The sequence below is a fragment of the Larimichthys crocea genome, chromosome XVIII (assembly GCF_000972845.2).
Source record: "Larimichthys crocea isolate SSNF chromosome XVIII, L_crocea_2.0, whole genome shotgun sequence".
Classification (NCBI taxonomy): Eukaryota; Metazoa; Chordata; class Actinopteri; family Sciaenidae; genus Larimichthys; species Larimichthys crocea.
Genome location: NC_040028.1, coordinates 18,540,446 through 18,564,143, shown reverse-complemented (window position 1 = coordinate 18,564,143; position 23,698 = coordinate 18,540,446). Strand labels below are relative to the sequence as shown.

Genomic DNA, 23,698 nt, shown 5'->3' with positions numbered 1-23,698 from the left:
GCTGCTTTGAGGAGGAGCAAGGGTACGAGAAGAGTAAAAGAGAGTGGAATCAGGCGCAGATGTATCATTGTTATTCATGCAAAGAGAGAGTCGGGATCAAGTTCATAAGAGGCTAAATTGAACACACAGAACTGGTTTCCTGGAAATGAGTGCTGCAGTAATGACCAACTCAAATTTGGATTGTGCACTGCAGAAAACAAGCAATCATAGATGAACAGAAGGAATGTAGATTGTAATTATAAATGTGATCTGTGAACACAGCGTGTGAATATAATCGTGCTAAACAAGGTAAGTACGCATGTGTCTCATAGCTCTGCAAAAATCAAGAATTCCCACGCCAAACACTTTTTTATCAGTGCCTTATGGTACATGCAGGGGTGGAATGTAAGTACAAAGTAAGTACACATTTACTTTAACATTTTCATTGTTCACACTTCACCTCACTCCATTTCAAGGTAAATATGTACTTTTAACTCAACACTACATTTATTTATTTAAAAGCTATAATTACTCCTACTACAGATTAAGATTTGACATAACATACACATAACTTCACGTGGTGAGAAAAAGTATCCATTACACTATTAAACTCTTGTATTTTGGTCTACTTTTGTATCTTCCTTTAACAAAGTGGCTACAGCCTGCAGCTTTCCTCATCCTGACACTGTGACAGCTGTGATAACTATTATTTTAGTTTCTCCATAGGAGGACTTCCCGTGAGGAGTTTTTGCTGTCGTTGCTTAGATAAGGGTCAGATGCCACAACTGAACTTCTCCCTGGTCATGTCAGGTGCAATGTTTTTCTTTCACTGTGTGTCTGAGCTACTTTGTATCTAAGGGACCTCTGACCTTTCAGCTGAAACACTTTGTATTCTTTCTAATGTTCCAGTTGTGTTCTCATACCTCATTGTATTCTTACTCTGTTGAATAAAGACACATCAGCTTTCTGTCTCTTACTGGAGATTTGCTCCACACTTTAAAATATCTGAAATATTTTCAATCGACAGCATTTAAAATAGTTCAACTTTAGCTCTAAGTGGTCATACGTTCATTTTATTTCAAGATATTTATGTGATTATGTCAAAACAACATGTGTTGTTATCCTGAAACATTCAGTGTAGCCGTGTCAGAGGAGCAGGAGACTGTTGAAGCTGCGATGATTTAACATATTTTACTATCCTTTTGTTTTCTCGAGATCAGAAAAAAATATTATGGCATCATCTTGTGAAAACAAAAGATCTTGAGATCTCAAGAAAATGATCCTGTTATCTCGGGGTAACAACACTGTTTCGACATAATGACATAAATAACTCCAGATCTCGAGAAAACAGAGGAAATAACCTGACCGCTTAGGGCAGGCATGTCCAAAGTCCGGCCCGGGGGCCAATCACAGCCCGCGGGCAGATTTCATGCGGCCCGAAGCTTCATTTTTATAATATATTTTTTATAGCCTGCTAGGATTGTCAGATACTGTACGGCTGGAACATTTGTCTTTTTTTGGTTGACATAATGAAGCATTTGAACCTTTAAGGACATAACTGCTGGTGTTATATATATATATCTGTAGCTGTGACACAAAATATTACTTTCTGAATGATTGTTGTGAAAGACGAGAGCAAGAGTGACACGTTAACTTAACTTAAAAGTTAGCAGACTTTGCATTACTCATAATAAGCCATGATTAGAATGAACATGAGGTTAAGATTTGTATCAACTTCATCCATACAATTTATCTGACTGCAGATTTTTATTTGTTCATGCCTGATTGGCTTAGATTTGGTGACATTGTCATTAAAAATAATAATAATAATAATTGTGACGATGTAAATAAAATGTATGTACATTTAATTTTTCATTTTTTCATTTTTAAACGTTAGTATTGTCCCCTAGGCATCTCCACATAGTCAAATCTGGCAATCCTCTTTGGACACACCTGGCTTAGGTCGACAATATGTTATTTAACAACATGTTGCATTGATTTAACATTGTCAAGGAACATTCTTCTGCAAAGTTTGCACTTTATTTTACATATTCTCATTAAAACTCACCAGCTCTGCCTTGTTTCGGACACACACACACACACACACACACACACACACACACACACACACACACACACACACACACACACGGTGCTGCAGCAGCTTTGCTCTCTGCACACAAACAGGTGGGCGGTGTTAAACTCTCGCCCCCGTGAGATCTCGCGATAGTTTATATACATTTGCGGTTACCAGGGGAACGCGAGCCTGTGAACTCGCCGCTGCTGCTCTGCTCTTTGCACATCGTGATGAACACCGGAGATACAGCGTCTCTTCTGTAATCCACAGGTAAACACACACATGCGGGACAGCTGTGCTCATGCTGGAGGTGATGTAGAGTCACATCGACGCGTTTTGGAGCCGCAGGTCCGTGACTGGGACGTTAGTTAGCCCGCTAACGTTAGCTCGCTAATGCTATCGTAGCTATCAAACTGTTGTTGTTCCTTCCTCCTTCCTTGTTTGTTTGTTTGTTTGTTTGTAGATGTTTCCTAACTCTGGCTGCTCTTTTTCGCTCAGTAGACCGACAGCTTTGAGTGACGTTAGATACAGAGGAGCTGTGTCTCCGCCGGTGGAGTTAAAAATAGCTGCCGGGGTCAGTTTAGGTTTACACTACGTTCACTGCTGCCTGCGGACTCATTGACTGTTCGCGCTAAAACTCAATAACATCAGTGAGTGTGCTCACAACGAGCTGCTGTTAGACTCAATAACATCAGTGAGTGTGCTCACAACGAGCTGCTGTAAAAGACTCAATAACATCAACGAGCTGCTGTTAGACTCAATAACATTAGTGAGTGTGCTCACAACAAGCTGCTGTTAGACTCAATAACATTAGTGAGTGTGCTCACAACAAGCTGCTGTAAAAGACTCAATAACATCAGTGAGTGTGCTCACAACGAGCTGCTGTAAGACTCAATAACATTAGTGAGTGTGCCCACAACGAGCTGCTGTGAGACTCAATAACATCAGTGAGTGTGCTCACAACGAGCTGCTGTTAGACTCAATAACATCAGTGAGTGTGCCCACAACGAGCTGCTGTAAGACTCAATAACATCAGTGTGTGTGCCCACAACAAGCTGCTGTTAGACTCAATAACATCAGTGAGTGTGCTCACAACGAGCTGCTGTAAGACTCTGTAACATCAGTGAGTGTGCCCACAACGAGCTGCTGTAAGACTCAATAACATTAGTGAGTGTGCTCACAACGAGCTGCTGTAAAAGACTCAATAACATTAGTGAGTGTGCTCACAACGAGCTGCTGTTAGACTCAATAACATCAGTGAGTGTGCTCACAACGAGCTGCTGTTAGACTCAATAACATTAGTGAGTGTTCTCACAACGAGCTGCTGTAAAAGACTCAATAACATCAGTGAGTGTGCTCACAACGAGCTGCTGTTAAGACTCAATAACATCAGTGAGTGTGCCCACAACGAGCTGCTGTTAGACTCAATAACATCAGTGAGTGTGCTCAGAACGAGCTGGTGTTAGACTCAATAACATCAGTGAGTGTGCTCACAACGAGCTGCTGTAAGACTCACTAACATCAGTGAGTGTGCTCACAACGAGCTGCTATTAGACTCAATAGCATCAGTGAGTGTGCTCACAACAAGCTGCTGTTAGACTCAATAACATCAGTGAGTGTGCCCACAACGAGCTGCTGTTAGACTAAATAACATCAGTGAGTGTGCCCACAACGAGCTGCTGTTAGACTCAATAACATCAGTGAGTGTGCCCACAATGAGTTGCTGTAAAAGACTCAATAACATCAGTGAGTGTGCCCACAACGAGCTGCTGTAAGACTCAATAACATCAGTGAGTGTGCCCACAGCAGGGACGGCTGACAACGAGCTGCTGTACGTGTTGTTTATTAGTTTATTATGTGATTTTTTTTATTATTGTGCTCAAAGCAGAGTGGTGTGTTGTGACCCTAGAACACCAACGTCAGAAGAAGAAGAGAGATACTTTATTAATTGTTTTATTTACATGCATTTTTAACCTAGAACACACACACATGCAGTACAAGGGCTCATAGACATGCAGTGTGGAAAGAGATGTTGGAGTGATGAGCAGTTGGGTGGGTTCAGTGCCTTGCTCAGGGGCACCTCGGCAGTGCCCAGGAGGTGGAGGTGGACTGGCACCTCTCCAGCTGCCAGTCCACCTTCCATATTTTTGGTCCATGCTGGACTTGAACCGGCCACCCTCCAGTTCCCAATCCCAAGTCCCCATGGACTGAGCTACTGCCGCCCCCCGTTAAAATTAGTAACACCATCACTAACGTCGGGTATATTTTACCCGGATAAAATACAGTTTTCATCTATTTATGTAAAAGTACAACACTGTATGCCAAACTGTACTACTCTTCTTTAATTTCCCAATATACAATATATCACATAAAATAAAATTACCCTTTAAAAAGGCAGCAAAAATCAGGTAATCCTTAACGACTTGTTCTTCTGTCCACCCATTCCTGGGACACGTGAGCTTTGTCTGGTGAAGGCACAGTCTTTCTGCATCACTGACAGCTGTGAGAGAGATGGCACTCTCTATCACTAACGTCGGGTGGGAGGAGGGAAACAAACATACCATTAATGACATCAGTGAGCAGCCTGAAGCTATCCAAGGACCCATGCAACTCAGACAGCAGCAACACAGTGAAAATCACATGACAAGAATCGTGTGGGTGAAAATCACCCGAGGTTAGTGTTCTATTAACCTGACTCTTATTTCTGCACAGGTACAGTTTGGTCAGAGAAGTCAATAACATCCTGCATAAAAAATGCCGTCGCCACAAGTCCTCCAGCCCGTTCTGAAAATGAAGGTGGACGAGCTCTTTCTCAACTGGCTGAGTGATCCTGCAACCCAGTCACTGCTCAAAGATTATCTGGACCTGATTAAAAGTGGACAGCACGTCGACGTGAGCAGCGGGGACAGCCAGGACTTAAGGTTGTTGACCTTAAATGAGAACAACAATGTGGCATCCCAGAAGAACCTGGCGGAGAAGAAGGCAGCTCCCTTCAGCACTCCCTCCAGCCCTCCATCTACCAGTACCCTGCCGTCTGGCAGTAGCAGTAATACCAGAGTGACCGGACCCAATGGCAGAGTACTACGGAGGTCTGTCAGCACAAAAAAGGTGAATTAAACCACTGGTACAAGTACCACTGATGGTACACAAGCTCCTTTGAGTGTATTTTTTAAATTATTTTTAAATTATACTTCATATAGGAGTATTTAACAAAACACTAGAAAACACTGAATGAAAACGTGTAATGTCACAGGATATGTTTTGCATTTCCTGTAATATTGTCACATTCATGCAGGTTAGCACGTAGCGCTTACAACGCTTACATCCGTGATTAGTTAGGAGCTAAAATGTGTAAAACAAATGGTTCAAAAACACTGCAACTGTAGCTCCAAACAGAACATTTATGAAAGAGAAGTGCGGATCAGTAGTGCCGCTTTTCAACCCAGGTAGCTCAATACACCTGCCACCAAACAGGGTTTACCGTATGTTAACCTCTGTCATAATAGTTTTACTTGGAAAGCCGAATATTGTCTGAGGTGGTGCACGTTGTAAAACGTTTGAGAAACACTGATAATCCATGACCTTCTGATACAAACTGTTATGAAAGAGTTACAGGTTTGGACAAGACTTAGTTTTCTTCACAGATCACGCCACAGGGCTTTCATCTAAGGTTTCTTTCTTTTAATATCCTAAAAAAAAAGACAAGGTGTGTCAGTTTCACCTTTCTTACTGGAGCCACCTGAGACCTAAGGGTGTGTTGCAAAATTACAGTCTCAGGTATGCCCTGTGTCTGTTCTGCAGCAGGTGATGTGAAATCTAAGGTGGTGTCAAACACGGTTAAATATATCATTGTGCAACGTATATTGAATATAATTTATTTAAGTGGTTATATTGTGTTTTCCACTCAGTGAATGATTTGCATATTTTCTGAGTTAGTTACCACCTTCACAACAAGAATGTTCACTTCACAACTCAGACCAAAGAGATGAGGACGTGTTACCCGTGCAGAAGAGTCTGAGCGGAGTTTACGAACATTTAACTGTTACATATAAGGTTACACACAAATGTGTAAATCTAGAATAGCTGAACTCTGTTTAGCTGCTTCGTTTTCAGGGTCCTCTGTTCTGGTATTGTGCATGCTGGATCACTGTCACGGCTCACTGGGACACTTAAGTAGAACGGAGCCAACGTAAATGATATTGGTAACATCTGTGCTTTTTCCTGAGGTCCTCATGTCTGCTGTGGAAGAAAAGAAGCCTAAAAAACACTTTCACAGTTTCAGATTGATATTTAGTCGTAAATGGAGTTACTGAGTTTACTGTGATTATGTCGTCTGTCATGTTTGTAGCAACAACAGTTGCTCTTTTGTTTAAACAAGAATATTACAGACGTTTTTCAAACCCTGGCACACAGGGGCTTAAATCAATCTATTGAATCTCTCCTCTGTTTATAGATTTTAATCTCCAGTTTCTTCAGCTTGCCTCTGATGTAACCTCTGGATCTTTACTTTCCCAGGCTGGCCACAAGAGGTTGCTGAGTAGCCTACAGGATCAAAGGCACAGAGGGGGCTGTCCAATCTGGACTATCATAGTGGAGCCTCCATGTCTGTAGGCATATGTAGTGATTATTAGTCAAATACTTTCCAAATGTTCAGGCCTCATCCGTGAATTACTGCGGTATGAGAGGTGGGCGTGTCTGCACGTAGCCAATCCCTGGCACTGTGGTTACTCCTCTCAGCCTGTGTGTCGTAGATCTTTCGCTGTGCTGTGACTCGGTGTGTCTCCAAAAGCTAAAATCAAGCAGCACAAAATGATTTTTGCTCGTTCAAGGACTCTCGCTATGTAAAGATGACAAGTTGTGAACATAGTGAGCGTGATGACAGTGAGACAGCCAGACAGCTGGGGACACGTGCTCTCAGAGACTCCGCCTCCTACATGTTGTTGACATGCTAAAGACAGACATGAGGAGGAATTCAAGTGGTCACTGTGCTACATCTGTTCTCTCACCAGGGCTGTGTCGTGTCTACCTTCATGTTCGCAGCAAGTTTCATAGATCTGAATCAGGTTTATGATGTTTTGGTGCATAATAAACATGAAGTATAAAATATAAAAAGATAAAAAGTCATTTTTACTAACTATTACTGCTACTCATGACATAAATATCATTTTAACCAACTAGAAAATGGAAGTAAAGACTCATTTTAAAAGTCCATCACGCTTCCTTTTCAAATGTAGCTAATAAAAAGCATCAAAATTCAACATTCAGTGCAGCTTTTGATCGTCTGTACACCAAAATATCTCAGGTCTATGTGAAGATCGAAACACAGTCTTGCCAGGGCGTCTTTGTGACCCGATGAGAAATGATACGCTGCTAAAACAACCCGAACAGAGGAGGAAGAGGAAAGCTTTGCACCAGCATGCTGGTCTACTTTGGGTTTCAGATTTTAGTGTTTCTCATAAAAGCGATCATTTCCTTTGAATCTTTACCCCTCGGCCCCTCGTGGTGGAACAGTAAGAGGTTCAACGGGTGCATTTCTTCATTGAATTTCTTGTTTCCCAGTGACCTCTGGCCCCCAGTGCCACCCTCTCACCACAGATTAATAGAAAACAACTGCTGGACAGTTTGTGTATTCTGCCGCGATGCGTCATGGCACTTGGCCACACTTTGTCACTCAATATTAAAGGGATTGTGAGGGTGCATAAAGTAATACTTCTATTTTAAGACAACAAAATGAATTCCTGCATACAGATGCATTCTTGAAAGGATTACTCAAAAAATTCAATTCATGTCACGCCGATGCAGCCGGGGAACAGCTGGTCTGACTTTGACATCAGACACTGATATAGATAGCCTTGGTTCCCTTCTGTTGGCATTAGATACCCCCCGGGCTCTGCCAGTGAGATGAGGTGTGGCAGCACACTCATCCTCTGTAATTTACTCCGAAATGACATCTATTAGATGCTGCTCATTGTCAGAATATGTGCTCGTAGATCTTCTATTTACACTATGCACAGTGAATATCAGCTCATAGTTCGGCCGTGTAGCTCAACCGCTAAATGTTCCTCCGATTTGTGAGTGCAGTAGGTCACACAGAGAGAACCTCAATAGTTTTAGTAACATGGAACAAAGGAAATTAAACTTTCTAAAGGCTTTATTTGTTTTCTTCCCGTCCCAGCGTCTGCATTTAGGATCATAGGTTATTTCTCAAGAAGTATTTTTATAACATGCTTAGTTGGGCTCAGCAACATTGAAGCTATTTGAAGCAGAGGTCTAGGGTCACGTAGACCTGTCAGAGAGAACCAGGTGTTAAACTGCTTCCTTTTTAAGTCCTTTTATTTTGGAGTCTTGGTGACTTGTGAGTGCAAAGTGTGTGATCCCAAACTTTGGCTTCATCTGGTCTACTGTAATGGCTCAGAGCAACATAAGGCGTCTGTTAACCTTTGCATTTCAGTATGGTGCCTGCTGCATTTTCTACATTTTAGCTAAAGGCCAGTTTTGTTTTTAACTTTCTGAAAAGTGATCTCATGTTTTAGACTTTAATTTTCTTACCCTGGTTTTCTCATTAGTCTCTTTGAAAGAGTTCCAAACTTGCAATTGAATCAAGTAAATATGTAAACACAAACGCAGCTTGTTCGGTATACAGCCGCATCATTTGGGGATAACGGTAATGTCATTTTCTAGAACAGTAAATACTTTTGGGATATTGCAGAGTCATTATAAAGTCAAATTACAGTGTTAAATATCGTCTTAGCAAACGTAATTAAAGAAAGGAAAATATAGAAAATACAATAAAAGAAAAGGTCAAAGCTGGTGTCTCTAACAACCAATTAGGAACTAAACTTTAAGTGTTCACATACTGTAATATTGTTGTGTGAGTGTGCAGGGACTTATGTACTGTAACTTCGTATCTGCAGCTTCTTTCTTCAGTGTTCGGACGCTTTGCTCCACTTCCGGTGCCGCGCAGACTTTCAACAAACCTCCACGACGACCGTCCGGCTCCGCTTTTACATTATCACTCTTATGCAAGCTATCCGATCTGCTCAAAATCGTGTTCTGCTTGTTGACGTTTCCCCCCCGTAGCTCGCCATGTTGTCAGTCAATCAGCCTCTATTTTTGGCCCACATTCACATGTATCCTAAATCCCTGTCTCAGACATCTGATTGTGGTGGATCGAGCTGGAGCTTTCTGGATTTCGCAGCGTGCATCGCAGCTCCGTACGCATGCTGTGAACCAGTTGTGCCTCCATTGTCATGAGATGGATTCACTGTGGTTACATGTCACCGGTTCAGTGGCTGCAGCTAATGAAGCCATGTATGTTTGTATCGACAGTTTGGAGAAGCCCTCTGGGGACGTTAAATCAGTTTTGCCCCACCCATGCTCCATGTATTCCTCTCCACTGTGGCTGCCCGTCTGCCCTGCATGTTGTCTCTTGAATATCACAGTTTTGAAGCAACAAAGCTCGACTAAAAAACAACTTGGAGAACCTGTCAACGGTCATCCAACCACTGCATAACCTTATCTGTTATGTAATGAGGTAAACATGACTGGACATGTTTCTCTACTGATTAGATTGAACCATCCACAGATGAGACATGTTGTGAGGTCAGCCTGAGTTCTCGTGTTTTGTTTGTCACAGTGACCCATTAGTGTGGACGTAGCACTTTAGCAGCCTGTCCGACTGATAATTAGCTCAGAGGGTGATGTTGTTTGGACATCCTGCCTTCAACGGCGCTCATAATTTTTTTATTTTGTTACTCATGTTGCTTTCTGGAGTTTTTTTTCTGGTTATTCAAGATGCTTTATATAATCCTGTTCATCCAGAACCTGTGTTTTTCTTTTGTTGCCTCACATGTAAACCAATACATCATTATCCCTGCTGCGTCGTTGTTTATGAAGCACAGTTCAGGTTTTGTTTGCTCCAACGTTAAAACAGACGGAGTCGTGTTTCCATGTGTTTCATCTCATCTACCAGGTTTTATTTTTTTCGTGCTTTCCTTTCCGTGTTTGGTTTGAGTTGTCGAACAGCTGGTGTGAAAAGCCGTCATACAAACAGCTTATCAAGCCTGTGCAGTGTCCTGCATGGAGGATAACAGGAACTGGGGGGGTTGAGCAGAAACCAGTGGAAAACCGTGATCCTGTCATCTAAAAATATCACTTTCTGCCTAAAACGACAACAACATGAACAGATATAGGTTTGTTTACGCCGTCCGGCGACGCGGACATCTCTGTACCATTTCTGTTCAATTAACATTCACATCAGCGGCGGCGTAAAGGTGTTGGGCTTTCCCCAGCGCAGCGAAGGCAACCCCCAGATCCGTTAGATCAGCACGTTCGCGGGGAATTGGTGTAATTGCCGTCACTCCAGGACAGCAGTAACCGGAAGCGGATGTTTGTTTGAGGACTAAAGATACAGCCTTGTTTCTCCAGATCTAGTTTCTTGGATTGCCCAAACAGTGCTCGCTGGTGCTTTTAATAGGCGCAGACTGGTTCGGTCATCATTCTTTGAATTTGACATCGCCCCCCCCTCTCCTCCTCTATCTACTATAATAAGACGTGGAATGGCTGGCAGCCCAAGCTTGCAACGGGAACGCAAAACAAAGACCACCATAAGATCGGATGCAGTTGGAAGAGTTGATTATACGTGTGTTATGTCTTACTATCGTGTGTTTGTGTGTGTGTGTCCTCTAGTGATTTGACCCACACTCTCATTATCTATTATTAAGTTGTCACATCTTGTTGTTTGTCCTTGTTTTCTTTAGTCACCGACGCCTCTTTAGGTTTATTTTGTCCGCCTGCTGTTCTTGTGATTTTATACTTTAAGGCAGATTTAGAAAAAAAAAGTAACACATGTCTTTCGTTATATTTCATCACTCCAGGAGGTTTATTTTGAAGGGTCCATGCTGAGGGTCCGGTTTGCATGGCGCTAGCAAACTTTCTAGTTGTGTCAGCTCGACAGCTTTTCAGAAAGGAAGCCAGTGACAGAGGATCGCCGTGATACTAAGGTGCATCCTTCAATTGGCTCCTGTTGCGGCTGCAAGCCGCGACAACAGGTCTGTCTCTTTACATAACCTTCCATGAGCGCAGAGGAATGCAAACTGGAAAGGGCAGATCCATCGCGCTCACCCCTCCCATCCCACACATACACTAAGTGACTCCCACACACACACACACTCCGTCACTTCTTATCTCCCCAGCAGCTTTGAGGCAAGGGCTCCCTGACCCTGTGCAGTGTGTATATGTGTGTATGTGTGTTTGTGTGTGCATGTTATGTAGAGACTGGGACAGAGCAGCAGCGGCAGGCTGAGCTGAGATTGTGCGACCAGATCTGGAATGGGAGAGAGAGTCACAGTAGCAGCTGCTCCGTTGCATTAAGAGGCTCTCACTCTGACAGAGGACAATCACAGGGACACAGACACACAGGACTTCCACTGCTGCCACTGCCTGTTGCTCTCAGTGCTACTGACTGGCACTGAGTGATTTGCACAGTCAAGAGGATAACACACTGGACTGAGTGTTGAGTTTGTGTGTGTGTGTGTGTGTGTGTATGCGTTCCCCCTCCTGTCTGGAGCGAGGATGAGGATGAGGGAGCTGTCTCTGCGTCAGGACCCTGACCTGAGGAAGGAGTTGGCTCTGCTGGCACGCGGCTGTGACTTTGTACTGCCCTCACGGTTCAAGAAGAGGCTCAGAGCCTTCCAGCAAGGACAGGCAGGTGTTTGTATGAGTGTACCCTGTAGCACACAGGCTCTGCTGGCCTGTCAGCCTGTGGGAATGTGGGCTAGTGTTTGTGGGCTTCATATCTTGGTATTGAGATTGCATTAGTACAGACCTGCTGTATTACAGGCCACTGTTAAACGCCTCTCTGTTTGCAGTTATTCTAGTTATTCGGCCTGTTGCACCTTGGGCGGGTGAGGACAAGTGATCACTTCAAACTTTAATCAGAGAGCTTACACTTGTCACAGCGCTGTATGAAATATGATTGTTGTGCAATCATATGTTTTGATAGTGAATTGCTTTAGCTGTCTTCTTCAGGGGGGGGCGTTCTTCATTTCTACAGAGAGATACGAGATGTGAGGTTATCGGACGATGTTTGGTCTTGTGCGGTATGTCGCGCTCAGACGCTTTACCGTCCCCTATCGGACCACATCATTGTGAATGTGCAAAATGTCACGGGGCTTAGCGGCTGTGCTCAAGAGCTCTGCTAGCGTTTAGCATGAAGCAAGAGAGAGAGAGCGAGAGGGAGAGAGGGAGGACAGTGCGGGGCAGGGCAACAGGAGATGTTTATGTCCTTTTATAGCCATGGCTGACACCAACACACAGGACTGAGAAGAGCAGAGGATCAGCAGCATTTGTCATTTATCAGGTTCAGATGAGCAGATTACCGCAAAACACTTTGACTTACATCTAAGACATGGACACTAGATTTAGACTCCTTATGTTCTTCTCTACAGTCTCATGTTTTTTTCTTTAATGTTGTTTATTGTTGTTGACCTGATGGTTATACGTACGCTCTCTCAAATCTAACAAGTGAGGTCAGGACGGTGGATTTTAAACGTTCTGGACCAGAAACAAACAGGACGGTATTTTTATCTCCTGGGTCTGTTTATGTTATTATTAAAGGCCATGGAGACTCTGATCCAGTTAGCAAATTCTCCAGTCGTGTAAATAGTCCTGGGAGTGAAGCATGCTCTGCTCAGGCTGTTTTTAGCAACTGTCCAGTGTGTGCAACATAACACATTTGGATCCTGATGCATTCTGTTTCTGATGTTTATGCTGGTGATAATATTTTCACTGATTCATGTCGTCTCCAGCACGGTGCTCAGTGGAGAGCCTATCATCTCCTCACAGTATGTCACCTGTGTGAAGTGGAATAAAATGTAAACGAAGTGAGCCCACTGCTGCATGATGTGATTTTATCCAAAAGGATCATGAAGTTATTATTTTGGGTCATAGACAGATGTAGGTAGAGGTGTGAATCTCTGGGCACCTCAGATGGCTCCGATGTGATGATGAGACGATTATCGATGCATTCCTTAATGTATGACTTTAAAAAACATTTGTAACAATCCATAATTCAAATAAAAAGATGAATAACTTTGCATTTGCATTAAATATATTTACATTTTTTCAATTATTCTTTGTTTTAATTTAGAAAAATCTTCAGTGGTGTCTAAATGAGACAGGAGGAGAGTTCAGGCTCTAAAATACTGACATAATATGAATAAAAATAAATAAATAAATAAAGTAAACAAACAGTAATGCTCCTTTAAAAAGACTTATAACCTCATGAGAGAATCACAAAGCATCTTTTAAGGATTAAAAACATTTTTTTACTCCACCCCTTAATACGCACAGAGCCGTCCGGGCTCATACTGCTGACGTAGCTGACATATTGTAGCGCTCCGTGTTAATCAGAGGTGTGGCACTGTGGAATGACATCTGTTGGGGTTGGCTCAGTTCGTCAGGTACAGACGGAGCAGATTTGAACAAATCAAGCTCAGCCTTGTATCCAGTAATGACTGCAGGCTAACAGACCCCGAAATAAAACCTCCGCTCTCTCTCTCTCTCTCTCTCTCTCTCTCATGCATCACATGCCAGCCCTGTTACTGTTTCCAGGGCTGTCGCTGACAACTACTGTTTGTCTGTAATCAGTGCGCCGTTTTAAACCAACGTGGCTCGCTCACTCACTCTTTCTTTTTAAGGGAACGCACATTCATGCATCGTGACACTACAGTCAGAAAATCATCCCTATTTTTAATTAACAGGCCGCGCCACAGCCGACATGTTGACGTGCTGTAACGGATAAAGCACAGGTGTCATTAAAAACATTAATGATGTCACTGTGTCATTTCTGTGCAGAGAACTGGTGGCATTGTCTCCCTCCTGATAAATGGAGGGATGTTTTTAAAGTTTAAAGTATTTCAACATATCATTTATAAATTTATAAGCAAAGAGTTCTGTTTTCCCCAGATGATGATCAGAATTATTACTTTGTTTTGAACAGTACTGATTGAATAAGTCAAATCTTGTGATTGTGTTATCATGTCTCATGTTCGTCACAGATGTGATGATCATGTTCCATTCCATCTCATTTTATCTTGTTTGATACAATCCTTAAATTCCTGATTTTTTTTTTTTTTAAGGCATGACATTTATTAAGTGGTAAACATTGCTCATCGTTGCATGGTTTCCAGCAGACTGCAACGATTGTCAGTCAAACCATTCTGTGCATGCAAACGTCGACTACAGAGCAATAATCTATTGGATCTGTCACAGATGTATCTATTACAAATAAACGGGTAATTACCATGATTGCTTAGTCATAATCCTTCCCCGATGGGCCTTGGGGAGCGGGGGGGGGGTTTGCTGAGAGCTGTGGTTACAGTGCCAGCAGTGTGGAGGTTTGAATGAATGACCGAGAACGCTCGAGCTGTGAGGTGTGGCTAACAGTTTGTTTCTGTGTTTGTCTCAGGCTCAGGTGAGGACGGAGGAGCCCGTCACCACAGCGCTGAGTGCGAGCATTCCAAAGTTTCACTTCCCACAGGGCCGGCCCCAAGCCAACCTCAACATTGACAGCCTCATTTCCAAAATTGAGAAAATATTTTCCCAATTCCCAAATGAAAGGGCCACCATTGAGGACATGGGGCAGGTTGCCAAGGTGAGAATGTGATTTGTAGCACGGTAGGTTCAGCTGCCACCCAGCATATTATTTTCATTAGTGCCATTTTCGTTCCTAACTTTACGAATGTTTGCTGATTTTAAACCTCTCGGAAAATATTATCTCCGTCTCCCTGAGGAATGTGAGAAATGGCCTGAGGGAAACCTGAGTGAAGAGAGAAATGACAGCTAGGTTTCCTCAGGGAAGTCTTAAAGTGATGCAACACCGCTTGTCAACCCAATAGTGTCATGTGTCATCGTGCTGTTCTTTTCTGCATTAAAGCTCACACACGTGTATCTAGGAAGTTTCCAAGCTTACTTCATTTTTTTTTTTTTCCACACCCTGCCCTGCCCCATGTCTCCTCCTTCCTCCTTCCTCCTCTCTCCTCTCCCCAGGCCTGTGAGTGTCCTCTCTACTGGAAAATGCCATTGTTCTGCTCGGCTGGAGGCGACAGGACCGGCTTCGTGTCCGTTCACAAATTCGTGGCTATGTGGAGAAAGTAAGACAATGGCCTCCTCTTATTCTCGCCGGACCGCTGGCGCGCTCGCAGCCAAAACCGGCTCATCCAATCTCCTCAGAACAATGATGACCACTCGCTGAGATTACAGACGCAGCTCTCTCCGCTATCATTTCTCCTTTTTCATTCCTAAACAGAAATCATTGATCACAAAGGCCTCGCAAAAGGCCACGTGGGAATAGTTGACGGGCACATACAGTATTTGAACGAAAAAACATCCATTCAGTGTGAAATTGAAAGGAATACCATGGGGCTTTTGTAATGCCGGCTGCGCACTTAGCTGCGCGCTGAATGTCGTCGTGCGCAATAGGCATGCTCTTGTATTAATGCGTGAAGCCTCCAGAGGCCCGGACAGACCCGGCCTTTGACTTGAGCTCATGACTGAGCCATTCTTAGATGAGAGGCCACAGCAGACACTTGGCATTATTTCCCCCGCTGCTACCATAACACTCAACCCTTCTAATCACCAGGCAGCGATTCAGAATCCTAATTTCCGAATGTATTATACCCGTACTTTTAAAAAAGGGGGACAATTTCAGACTTTAAAAAGAATAGAGAGAACATAAAAAAAAAACAGGAGTAACCTTGTAACCATCTGTTCTCTCTTTTCTTCTCCAGAACTCTGCAGACCTGTCACGATGACGCTTCTAAATTTGTGCACCTCTTGGCCAAGCCTGGCTGTAATTACCTGGAACAAGACGACTTTATTCCATTCCTGCAGGTACTGCCTGCAGCACACCCAGGGAGAGGGGGGGGGCCGGACTTGGCACCACGGGATGGCAAAAAAAAAAAAAAATTGCATTGGCTCGGGGTGGTGCGAACTGGACTTAATTTTTTGGACTGTCCTGCTGAGGCAGTGCTTTTTCATGTGGCGGGGGACTAATTCGGGGGACGTTACTGTCAGCCAATAATATAGCAGAGGGGAGTTTACGGAAGCTCAGCACATTACACACACACACACATTATAACACCAAAATAATCCCAAAGATGCCGATTTATCAAATTGCGTCTAATTGACTGTTTGGTCAGTCTTTACCATGCGGACCTGCTGCGCTGGCGTTTCCTATTCTCATTCCACCTGACAAGCTGTTGGTGCTCCACGCTCGCCCCGCCCCCCTACGCCTGATTCATTTTCATGCTGGCAGGAGCACGCCGCGCCACCGCACTGAACGCCCGTTAGCACACCGGCAGAAATGCCTTGTGGCAGCCACTGTTTAATTTGTACGGTGGCGCTCCGCGAATCGCCTTTGACTGTTTTGATGAATGAAAGGCGGATTGCAACGGAGTAGATTTGACTGTCCCCGCCTGTTTCCTGTGCCCGGTGATTTATGTGTTTCTCTATGATTTAATTTCTCACGCTAAGAGTCAAAGAGGCACGACAGCTGCCCTGAAATAAGGCCTTTTAATTTCATCGCCGCCTTCGCATTTATGTCAACAATTCTACCCCCCACCCCCGGCAGAAGGGAAGGGGGCAGCATAAAGAAAAGACATGGGGGAGTTACATGGCAAGAATATAGCTGCAGTTCATTTGAAATGCAGCACACCCCCCGCGACTTTACGACACGAGGAAGGAGAGAAGGTCTTTTCTCTGGCCCTCTCACAGCTTTGCTGTCAAACCAGAAAGGCTTACGCTCATCCAAAGACCAGTCCACCCAGGGTTTTCTGACTTCAAAGGAACATTTAAATTTGATGGCCTCTCCCGACGAGGCCTGGAGCCTTTTCTTTACACAGCACAGTTTATAAAGCATATGGCTCGACAGAATGATGTCAGTAGACACGGACAACTTCTGATGTTTGAATAATACGCGTTTATAAACCTGCTCTGAATGTCATGCGTCCTGTCCACCCAAAGAAAGAAATGTGAACATATTTGTTATCGTAGCAGGCACAGTGTGTGTCATGGAGTTGTTCTCTGGTCTCGTGTTTGTTAGTTTTGCGGGCCGTGTTATGGAAGTGGCTCGAGCAGAGACAAAGCGAGCTGACTTTGCTTTATCGTTCTCAGGATGTGGTGAACTCACACGCAGGCCTGGCCTTTCTGAAGGAGGCACCGGACTTTCACTCGCGATACATCACCACGGTAAAACTACCGCAGCACGAGTGACAAGAAACATTCAAATGTTTTTGCTCGTTATATGATAACACCATCAACTGTTTTTTTTTTGTTTTCAGGTGATTCAGCGGATATTCTACAATGTGAATCGGTCGTGGACTGGAAAAATAACATGTTCTGAGCTCAGGAAAAGTAACTTTCTTCAGGTACATGACTCTGCAGTTAGTAAGGATGTCTGCTGGTCATCTAATGTTTTTAAAAGTCATGAAATTGTCTTACAATACAATCCAAATATAGAAATGCTCACTAATCTCTTATCTTGGTTTCTTTTCTAAAGGAAACTTGATGACAGTTTACAAAAGGAAAATTAGATTTTATATTTTTTAGTTAGGATAACATCGTTCTCACCAAAGTAATTACTAAAAGTCCAACTGGTCAAAATCCTTCTGTGGTCAGATGATGAAACGGGTTAAAGACGTTAAAGACCTTTATTTATGAGGACACCCATCCTTCACTTTATTAGGTTGAACAAGAAGTCTGTCTATAAACTTTAATGGGTGTTTACAAAAGGCAGTTTGGTTAATATTAAGAGTATGTTTATAATTATTAATAATAATAAAAAACATTTAAATTCTGGCTGTAACTTGAGTTTTTTTCTGTCCCAGAACGTGGCGTTGCTGGACCAGGAAGAGGACGTGAACCAGCTGACAGAGTTCTTCTCCTACGAACATTTCTATGTCATCTACTGCAAGTTCTGGGAGCTGGACACAGACCATGACCTCTACATAGACCAGAAGGACCTGGCACAGCACAGTGACCAAGGTATATCTGTAAATCACACACACAGAGTGCTGACACGGCGTCAGAACACTCAAACAAGCCTCCTGGCATTTGTTGGTCCTGTCAGCAGGCTGAAGCTACATGTAACAATAAAAAGTATTTCTAAATGTTACTCTGTGCAGGTTTACTGCTCACACACAAACACTTGGAAAAAGACTTGTCTCTGACGCCTCCTCCACACACACTCGACACCACATGTTCTTGGTTGATGGTCTGTGAGTGAGGCAGGGGAAATGAGACACAAGATCAATAAGAGAGCAGCAAATATACTCTGCTCACATGACGCCACGTCTGGAGCAATTTCTACCAGCTATATGGTCAAAATGATGACCGGAGGATTTATTGCTTTGTCAAGATAAAAAGGAGCTGCACCAGCCGGGTCTGGATTTACAGCCTGCGAGAATGGATTACATGTGCTGTGAGAACGTCTGGATTGTAAATGATCTTTGTTTCTTTTTGTGCAGCCATCTCCCAGAAGATGATCGAGAGAATATTCTCAGGAACAGTAACGAGGTAAGTTTTTCAAAATAAAAGCAGCTTCTCGTCGGCTGTAGCGATAGTTTCAGCGGTGACTGTGTGTTTTCCTCCGTCAGAGACAGACGGGTGTACAAAGAAGGCCGGCTGAGTTACGCTGATTTCGTCTGGTTCCTCATCTCCGAGGAGGACAAGAAGACGGACACCAGGTGTGTAGACTCACAGCCACGCTGACTGCATCTCCTTCACATGTCGTTTCTCACACACACACACACACCTTCATCCCTCCCTCTTCTCTGCGTCCAGCATAGAGTACTGGTTCCGCTGTATGGACCTGGACGGGGACGGGCTGCTCAGCATGTACGAGCTGGAGTACTTCTACGAGGAGCAGTGTCAGAAGCTGGAGACCATGGCCATCGAGCCCCTTCCCTTCGAGGACTGCCTCTGCCAAATGCTCGACCTCGTCAAGCCTGAGGTCGAAGGTCAGACACCGCCTCACATTTATACACACTCTGAGAGGTTCACACACCACGGACGCCGACAGTGGGCGTTCTTTCTGAACACCGACAGTCACATAAACACTCTGACCATTAGCTCAGGGAATGGACTGATCTGGACCGGCTGCTGCCAGCTGGTGGTGTCATCCAAACCTTGTCCAGCGCTTAGCTTCAGCACCGTCCTTTTAGAAGACACTAGTCCACGGTGAGGCATGTTTAGTATTGACAGCCACAGCAAGAATGTGACCCTCAGTCGACCTGCTGGTACACCGTACTATCTGAGCTGTGGAACATGACGTGTAATATGAGATTTAACAACTTCTTCACTGAGGCAGATGTTTCCCTCCTGCCGACACAACTTTCAACTCTTTTAACACGTTTGTTCAGGTTTCACATTAAATGTGACGTGAACTCGTTCACTAGATATCGAGTCAGATTTTCATAAACAACTGTCGAGGAATGCAGAGCTGAACTCTCATCGCCCCAAAAGTCTCTTCTCTGCTCTTTAAAAACCAGGATTCAGTTTCAGCTGTCGCCTGAGCTTCATATAAACAGCTGCATCAGTGTGATGTTTAAAGTTTCTACACATTTAACACACAGGTTTGAATTTTTATCATTGATGCAATAAAAATCCCCCAAAAATTGCTGATCACAGATTGTCAAATCTGAGAATTTATATTTTAAATCTCTTTGACCAGAAACGTTCACGCTGTCCTCTGATAACTTCTTACACTGAGATGAGTTTGAACTAGTTTGAAATACGGTAAAAGATCACGTCCTCAACCTCTTAAAGATTAGCTCAGGTGAGCGTTTACTGAGTCAGCCGAGTCTGAGGCCAATTTTGAAAGCTGGATTGGATGTCAGAACCTTGTAGTGAAACCTCTTAATAATCCCCGTGCCATAAATCATCTGTCACCGGGTTCCCGTCTAAAGCGCCTGTTCTATCCCGTCCAGGTAAGATCACTCTGCGGGACCTGAAAAGGTGCAAGCTGTCCCACGTCTTCTTCGACACGTTCTTCAACATCGAGAAGTACCTGGACCACGAGCAGAAGGACCCCTTCTCTGTCATACGGGTGAGATTTAAAGCAATCTGTGAGAGAGAGTGTTGTCAGTCACGTCAGAGATGGAGTGGATCACATGATTTGTCGTGTCATTAAGGAGGCGGAGACGGACGGCCAGGAGGCGTCAGACTGGGAGAAATACGCAGCAGAGGAGTACGACATCCTCGTGGCTGAGGAGGCCGCCAACGATCAGTGCAACGACGTGTGAGTCATGGTTTGATTATCGTTAGTTCCACATGTCAGGCAGGAAAAGAGGATAACATTTGAGGACGTTCTGTTGTGATGGTTTGGTCCATGTCCTCGCAGATAACAATGCTCACTGTGTTTTTGAAGTAGTCGTCAGATCAGCTGAGGGCCGACTCCTCCTCGCTAAGACGGGGGCCCCTCTGAGAGTCAGTGATAGATGAGGCTGTTGACAGGTGTGTTGTGTGGCGGTTTTAGGAACACCACCGACTAAAGACAGGCTGCTAACCAGAGCAGGTAAGACACTCAGGGTACCAGCGAGGAAGTGTTCACCTCCTCCTCCTCTTTCTTCTCCTCCTTCTCCTCCTGCTCTCTGGGCTGGTCTAGTCCTAGCTACACCCTCACCCCACAGATCTGACCTTACTCTCGTCAGCACAGTATCGTGTCTGTTTGTGAAGCAGACAGTCTGTCTTCCGTCCTCTGTGTTCCTCCTTTTGTCCTTTCCGGTCACACTGGTTTGTTGAAAGGAGATCAGAGGTGTTCACAGCGGGAGGTGGGCCTCCCCAGGGGAGACGCTCAGTGAGGAGCAGCAGCATTAAACTATCTCGGCTCTTTTGTTGAGTGTCTGATGACACGATCACGATCTCAGGAGTGAAACTAAACGAGTAAACTAAGCAAGATTCGTCTGACGGGAGGACCACAGCCTCACACTTTGAAAACCGCTGCTTTAGTAAAGATCTGCACCTCTCTCATACCTGTACGATAAATACAGCCAGCAGTCGGTTATGTTATGACGTTCTTCTCTGTGTCCGCTCAGGTACGATAATCCTCTGAGCCCGTTAGGCCAGCACATCTCCACCGAGCTGGGTCTGACGAAGAGACACTTCTTTGAGATCCCCACCCCACACTGCAACCTGGACCTGGACGAGTACGAGTACGAAGACGACTTTGAATGACCCGCGCGGGGCCCCGCTCGACCGAGCAGCGCTTAGTCGACGAATCGCATCAAATCAGAGACTCGCGGGTTCAGAGCGCCGGTGCTGGAGGAACGGACACGGTATCTCACGTCTGACGTGAGCAGAAGGCGGTTCAGCACGATACTGTACTATACCAGATGTTTTAGTATTTTCACCGGTCACACTTAAAGAAGTCGCCACACGGGTTCGACTTGACGATGTCACGAGCAGCACGTTTAGACCGTCGCTTCATCGCCCACGTACAAGTTCAAGTTCTGCATGTCATGCTCTGTACAGATGTTTGGGGCGAGTGTTCTTTCATGTGAACATCAGTACTGTCACACACTCTTTCACACACTGGAGCTCCCTGGATTTAAAAACCATGTTTCTATGAGCTGATCATCTGACGTCATTGGCCAATGTTACATTCCAGTGATCATAAGACTGTAAATTCATGAGTTACCGAAAAATGCCAAACGAGTCACCGTCGAGCCTGCTGTACACACAAGCACACAGTTCAGACTGCCACATATTGTACAGGTTATTATTATTATTATTATTATTATTATTATTATTATGAATTAGATTTAATGTATGTGTGAGATGGGGTTCTAAATTATTAGATGAATTTATAAATAACTGTAAATATTTATTTGGTGCTTGCTGTGTTTGTAAATGATTTGGGCAAGTGTTTTAAGCTAATTCTTTTTTCTATGTTACACAGTACTTAATTTGAATGTACTCTGACAGAACAAAAGGAACCAATTTTCAAAATGTTTTGCTTTTCTTTAAATAATAAAGCCTTGGTTAACGGAAGAGTAAAGAGACGGGACTGCTGGCTTTTCATTTCATCCATCCAGAAATCACAAATCCAGATGTTGAAAGACAATAAAATGCTGTCAGGGTGCAGATGTATCTACTGCGTGGACAAATGTTTATTTAAATAAATATACAGCATACACAAGCTTTGACCTTATAACTATAAGGAGCGTTAATAAAGTGGCAGGCAGGAGGATGAAGCAGAGTTCTTAATGCGCTCTGAGAAAAATAGAAAGTTGAATAATATAAATAAATGTAAAAGATGGATCGTTTAGAGTCACTTGTAATATTCAAGTACAGAACGGACACGTACAACCCCGACGACAAAACTCTAGGTCGCTTTGAAAAAACGTGAATTTAATTTTTAACAAAAAAGTGAACTCGTCTTCATATCTGACTTTCTCTTCGCGTGATGGAGTCTTAAGTTGTTTTTGCAGATGCAGGGATTTTCCAAAATGTTCCCAAGCCCTTGTAGTAATATCTTTTATAACGTCATGCTGTTTTTTTAATGCGTGATGCCTGGAGGGAATCAAAGGTCACAAATCGAAGTAGATCGAAATCCATAAATTTGTTATTTTAAGTGCACAGCGAGCACGATGAATCACGAGGACTCAGCCGTTCATATCCAGTCATGATACTTTCACCTGCGACCTGTTTAAACCGGTTTCCATCAGGTGTTTTTGAAGCGTTACATAATTTTTTTACACTTTTTCTTGAACATGTTGCGACCTCCAGTCCATCTCATCTCTGTGCTGCACTCAACTTTTTAAAAATATATGATTACATTCAACGTGGAGTCCAGCTGTTTTGGAATCGGGGTTGTACATGTGCAAAAACACTCGGTCCTCAAATGAAAGTGCTCTGTAAATAAAATATACTTGACATTATTTAAAGGATAAGGCGAGCGTCCTCAGCGTTTCTCTGTTAACACATCCCATGAAAAGACTCGACTTGTATTCTTGTATGTCGCCACATATAGCCCATATATTATTTTCTTTTTTTAAAATGGGCTCAGTAATTTACTAAAACATTCAGACTTTAGTTTTTAATACATGTAGTCAAACAGCAGTTAAAGTGCATTTTTCGAGGGACTGTGAATTACATTTTTGGTTTTACAGCAACAGGATGGTGAATGTGGGATTTATTCAAAGTGAACTTTGTCATGTCTTCTCTCTTTATCTTTTTAATACTTTCTGGGCAACACTCGAGGTTTTTGGCACTGAGGGAGGGAGAAGTCTTTTCATGAGATTCACGGGAGAAAACCAGAACATCACGGCTTTATCCTTTCAAACTTTGTCCTCATACAAAATATAGACTGCGGTTTTAAAATAAGCTTATTAACAGAACTGTATAAATAGACGCCCTGGGACGTCAGGACGTCGGAACAGAAAAGTTCACAACAGTCACAGTTCGATTTCCACAGTGTCATCGTCCGGCTCGTCGCTCGTGCCGAGGACGGACGCCTCGATGTTCGATCTCTTTGCAGGAGGCTCCGCGGGGACAGAGAAGGGATCCGGATCCGGTGTCTTATCCTGATGGCTGAGGAGTTACGTGAGGTTACGGTAATGAACATTTATTTTATGAAATTGA

At 43.7% G+C, this 23,698-nt stretch overlaps 2 protein-coding genes across 9 annotated transcripts in view; one reads left to right on the top strand and one right to left on the bottom strand.

Annotated features, from left to right (window-relative positions):
- The first annotated feature begins 2,195 nt into the window (after positions 1-2,195).
- ppp2r3b (protein phosphatase 2, regulatory subunit B'', beta) lies at positions 2,196-22,875 on the top strand. 5 transcript variants are annotated; one of them, XR_003464151.1, is made up of 15 exons: positions 2,196-2,326; positions 4,769-5,164; positions 14,526-14,711; positions 15,107-15,210; positions 15,847-15,949; positions 17,231-17,305; positions 17,398-17,484; positions 17,944-18,100; positions 18,583-18,631; positions 18,712-18,801; positions 18,899-19,074; positions 20,044-20,162; positions 20,248-20,354; positions 20,487-20,630; positions 21,151-21,260. XR_003464151.1 is itself a non-coding variant. In XM_027290852.1 (15 exons), the coding sequence occupies exons 2-14, from the start codon at positions 4,811-4,813 to the stop codon at positions 20,605-20,607; spliced, it is 1,623 nt and encodes a 540-aa protein (XP_027146653.1). In that variant the 5' UTR covers positions 2,196-2,326; positions 4,769-4,810; the 3' UTR covers positions 20,608-20,630; positions 21,151-21,285. The 5 variants fall into 5 exon arrangements, 3 of the variants coding, with proteins under 3 accessions (XP_027146653.1, XP_019111316.1, XP_027146654.1); XR_003464150.1 differs by having other exon boundaries at positions 20,484-20,630; XM_027290852.1 differs by having other exon boundaries at positions 20,592-20,630; positions 21,151-21,285.
- The window catches only part of si:ch211-269e2.1 (cohesin subunit SA-2), a 15,322-nt gene continuing 13,830 nt past the window's right edge, over positions 22,207-23,698 (bottom strand). For all 4 annotated transcript variants that reach the window (XM_027290849.1, XM_027290848.1, XM_027290851.1 and 1 more), the window contains one exon: positions 22,207-23,647. In XM_027290849.1, the coding sequence (XP_027146650.1) occupies positions 23,512-23,647 (136 nt within the window). In that variant the 3' untranslated portion in view covers positions 22,207-23,511. The remainder of the gene's footprint in view (positions 23,648-23,698) is intronic.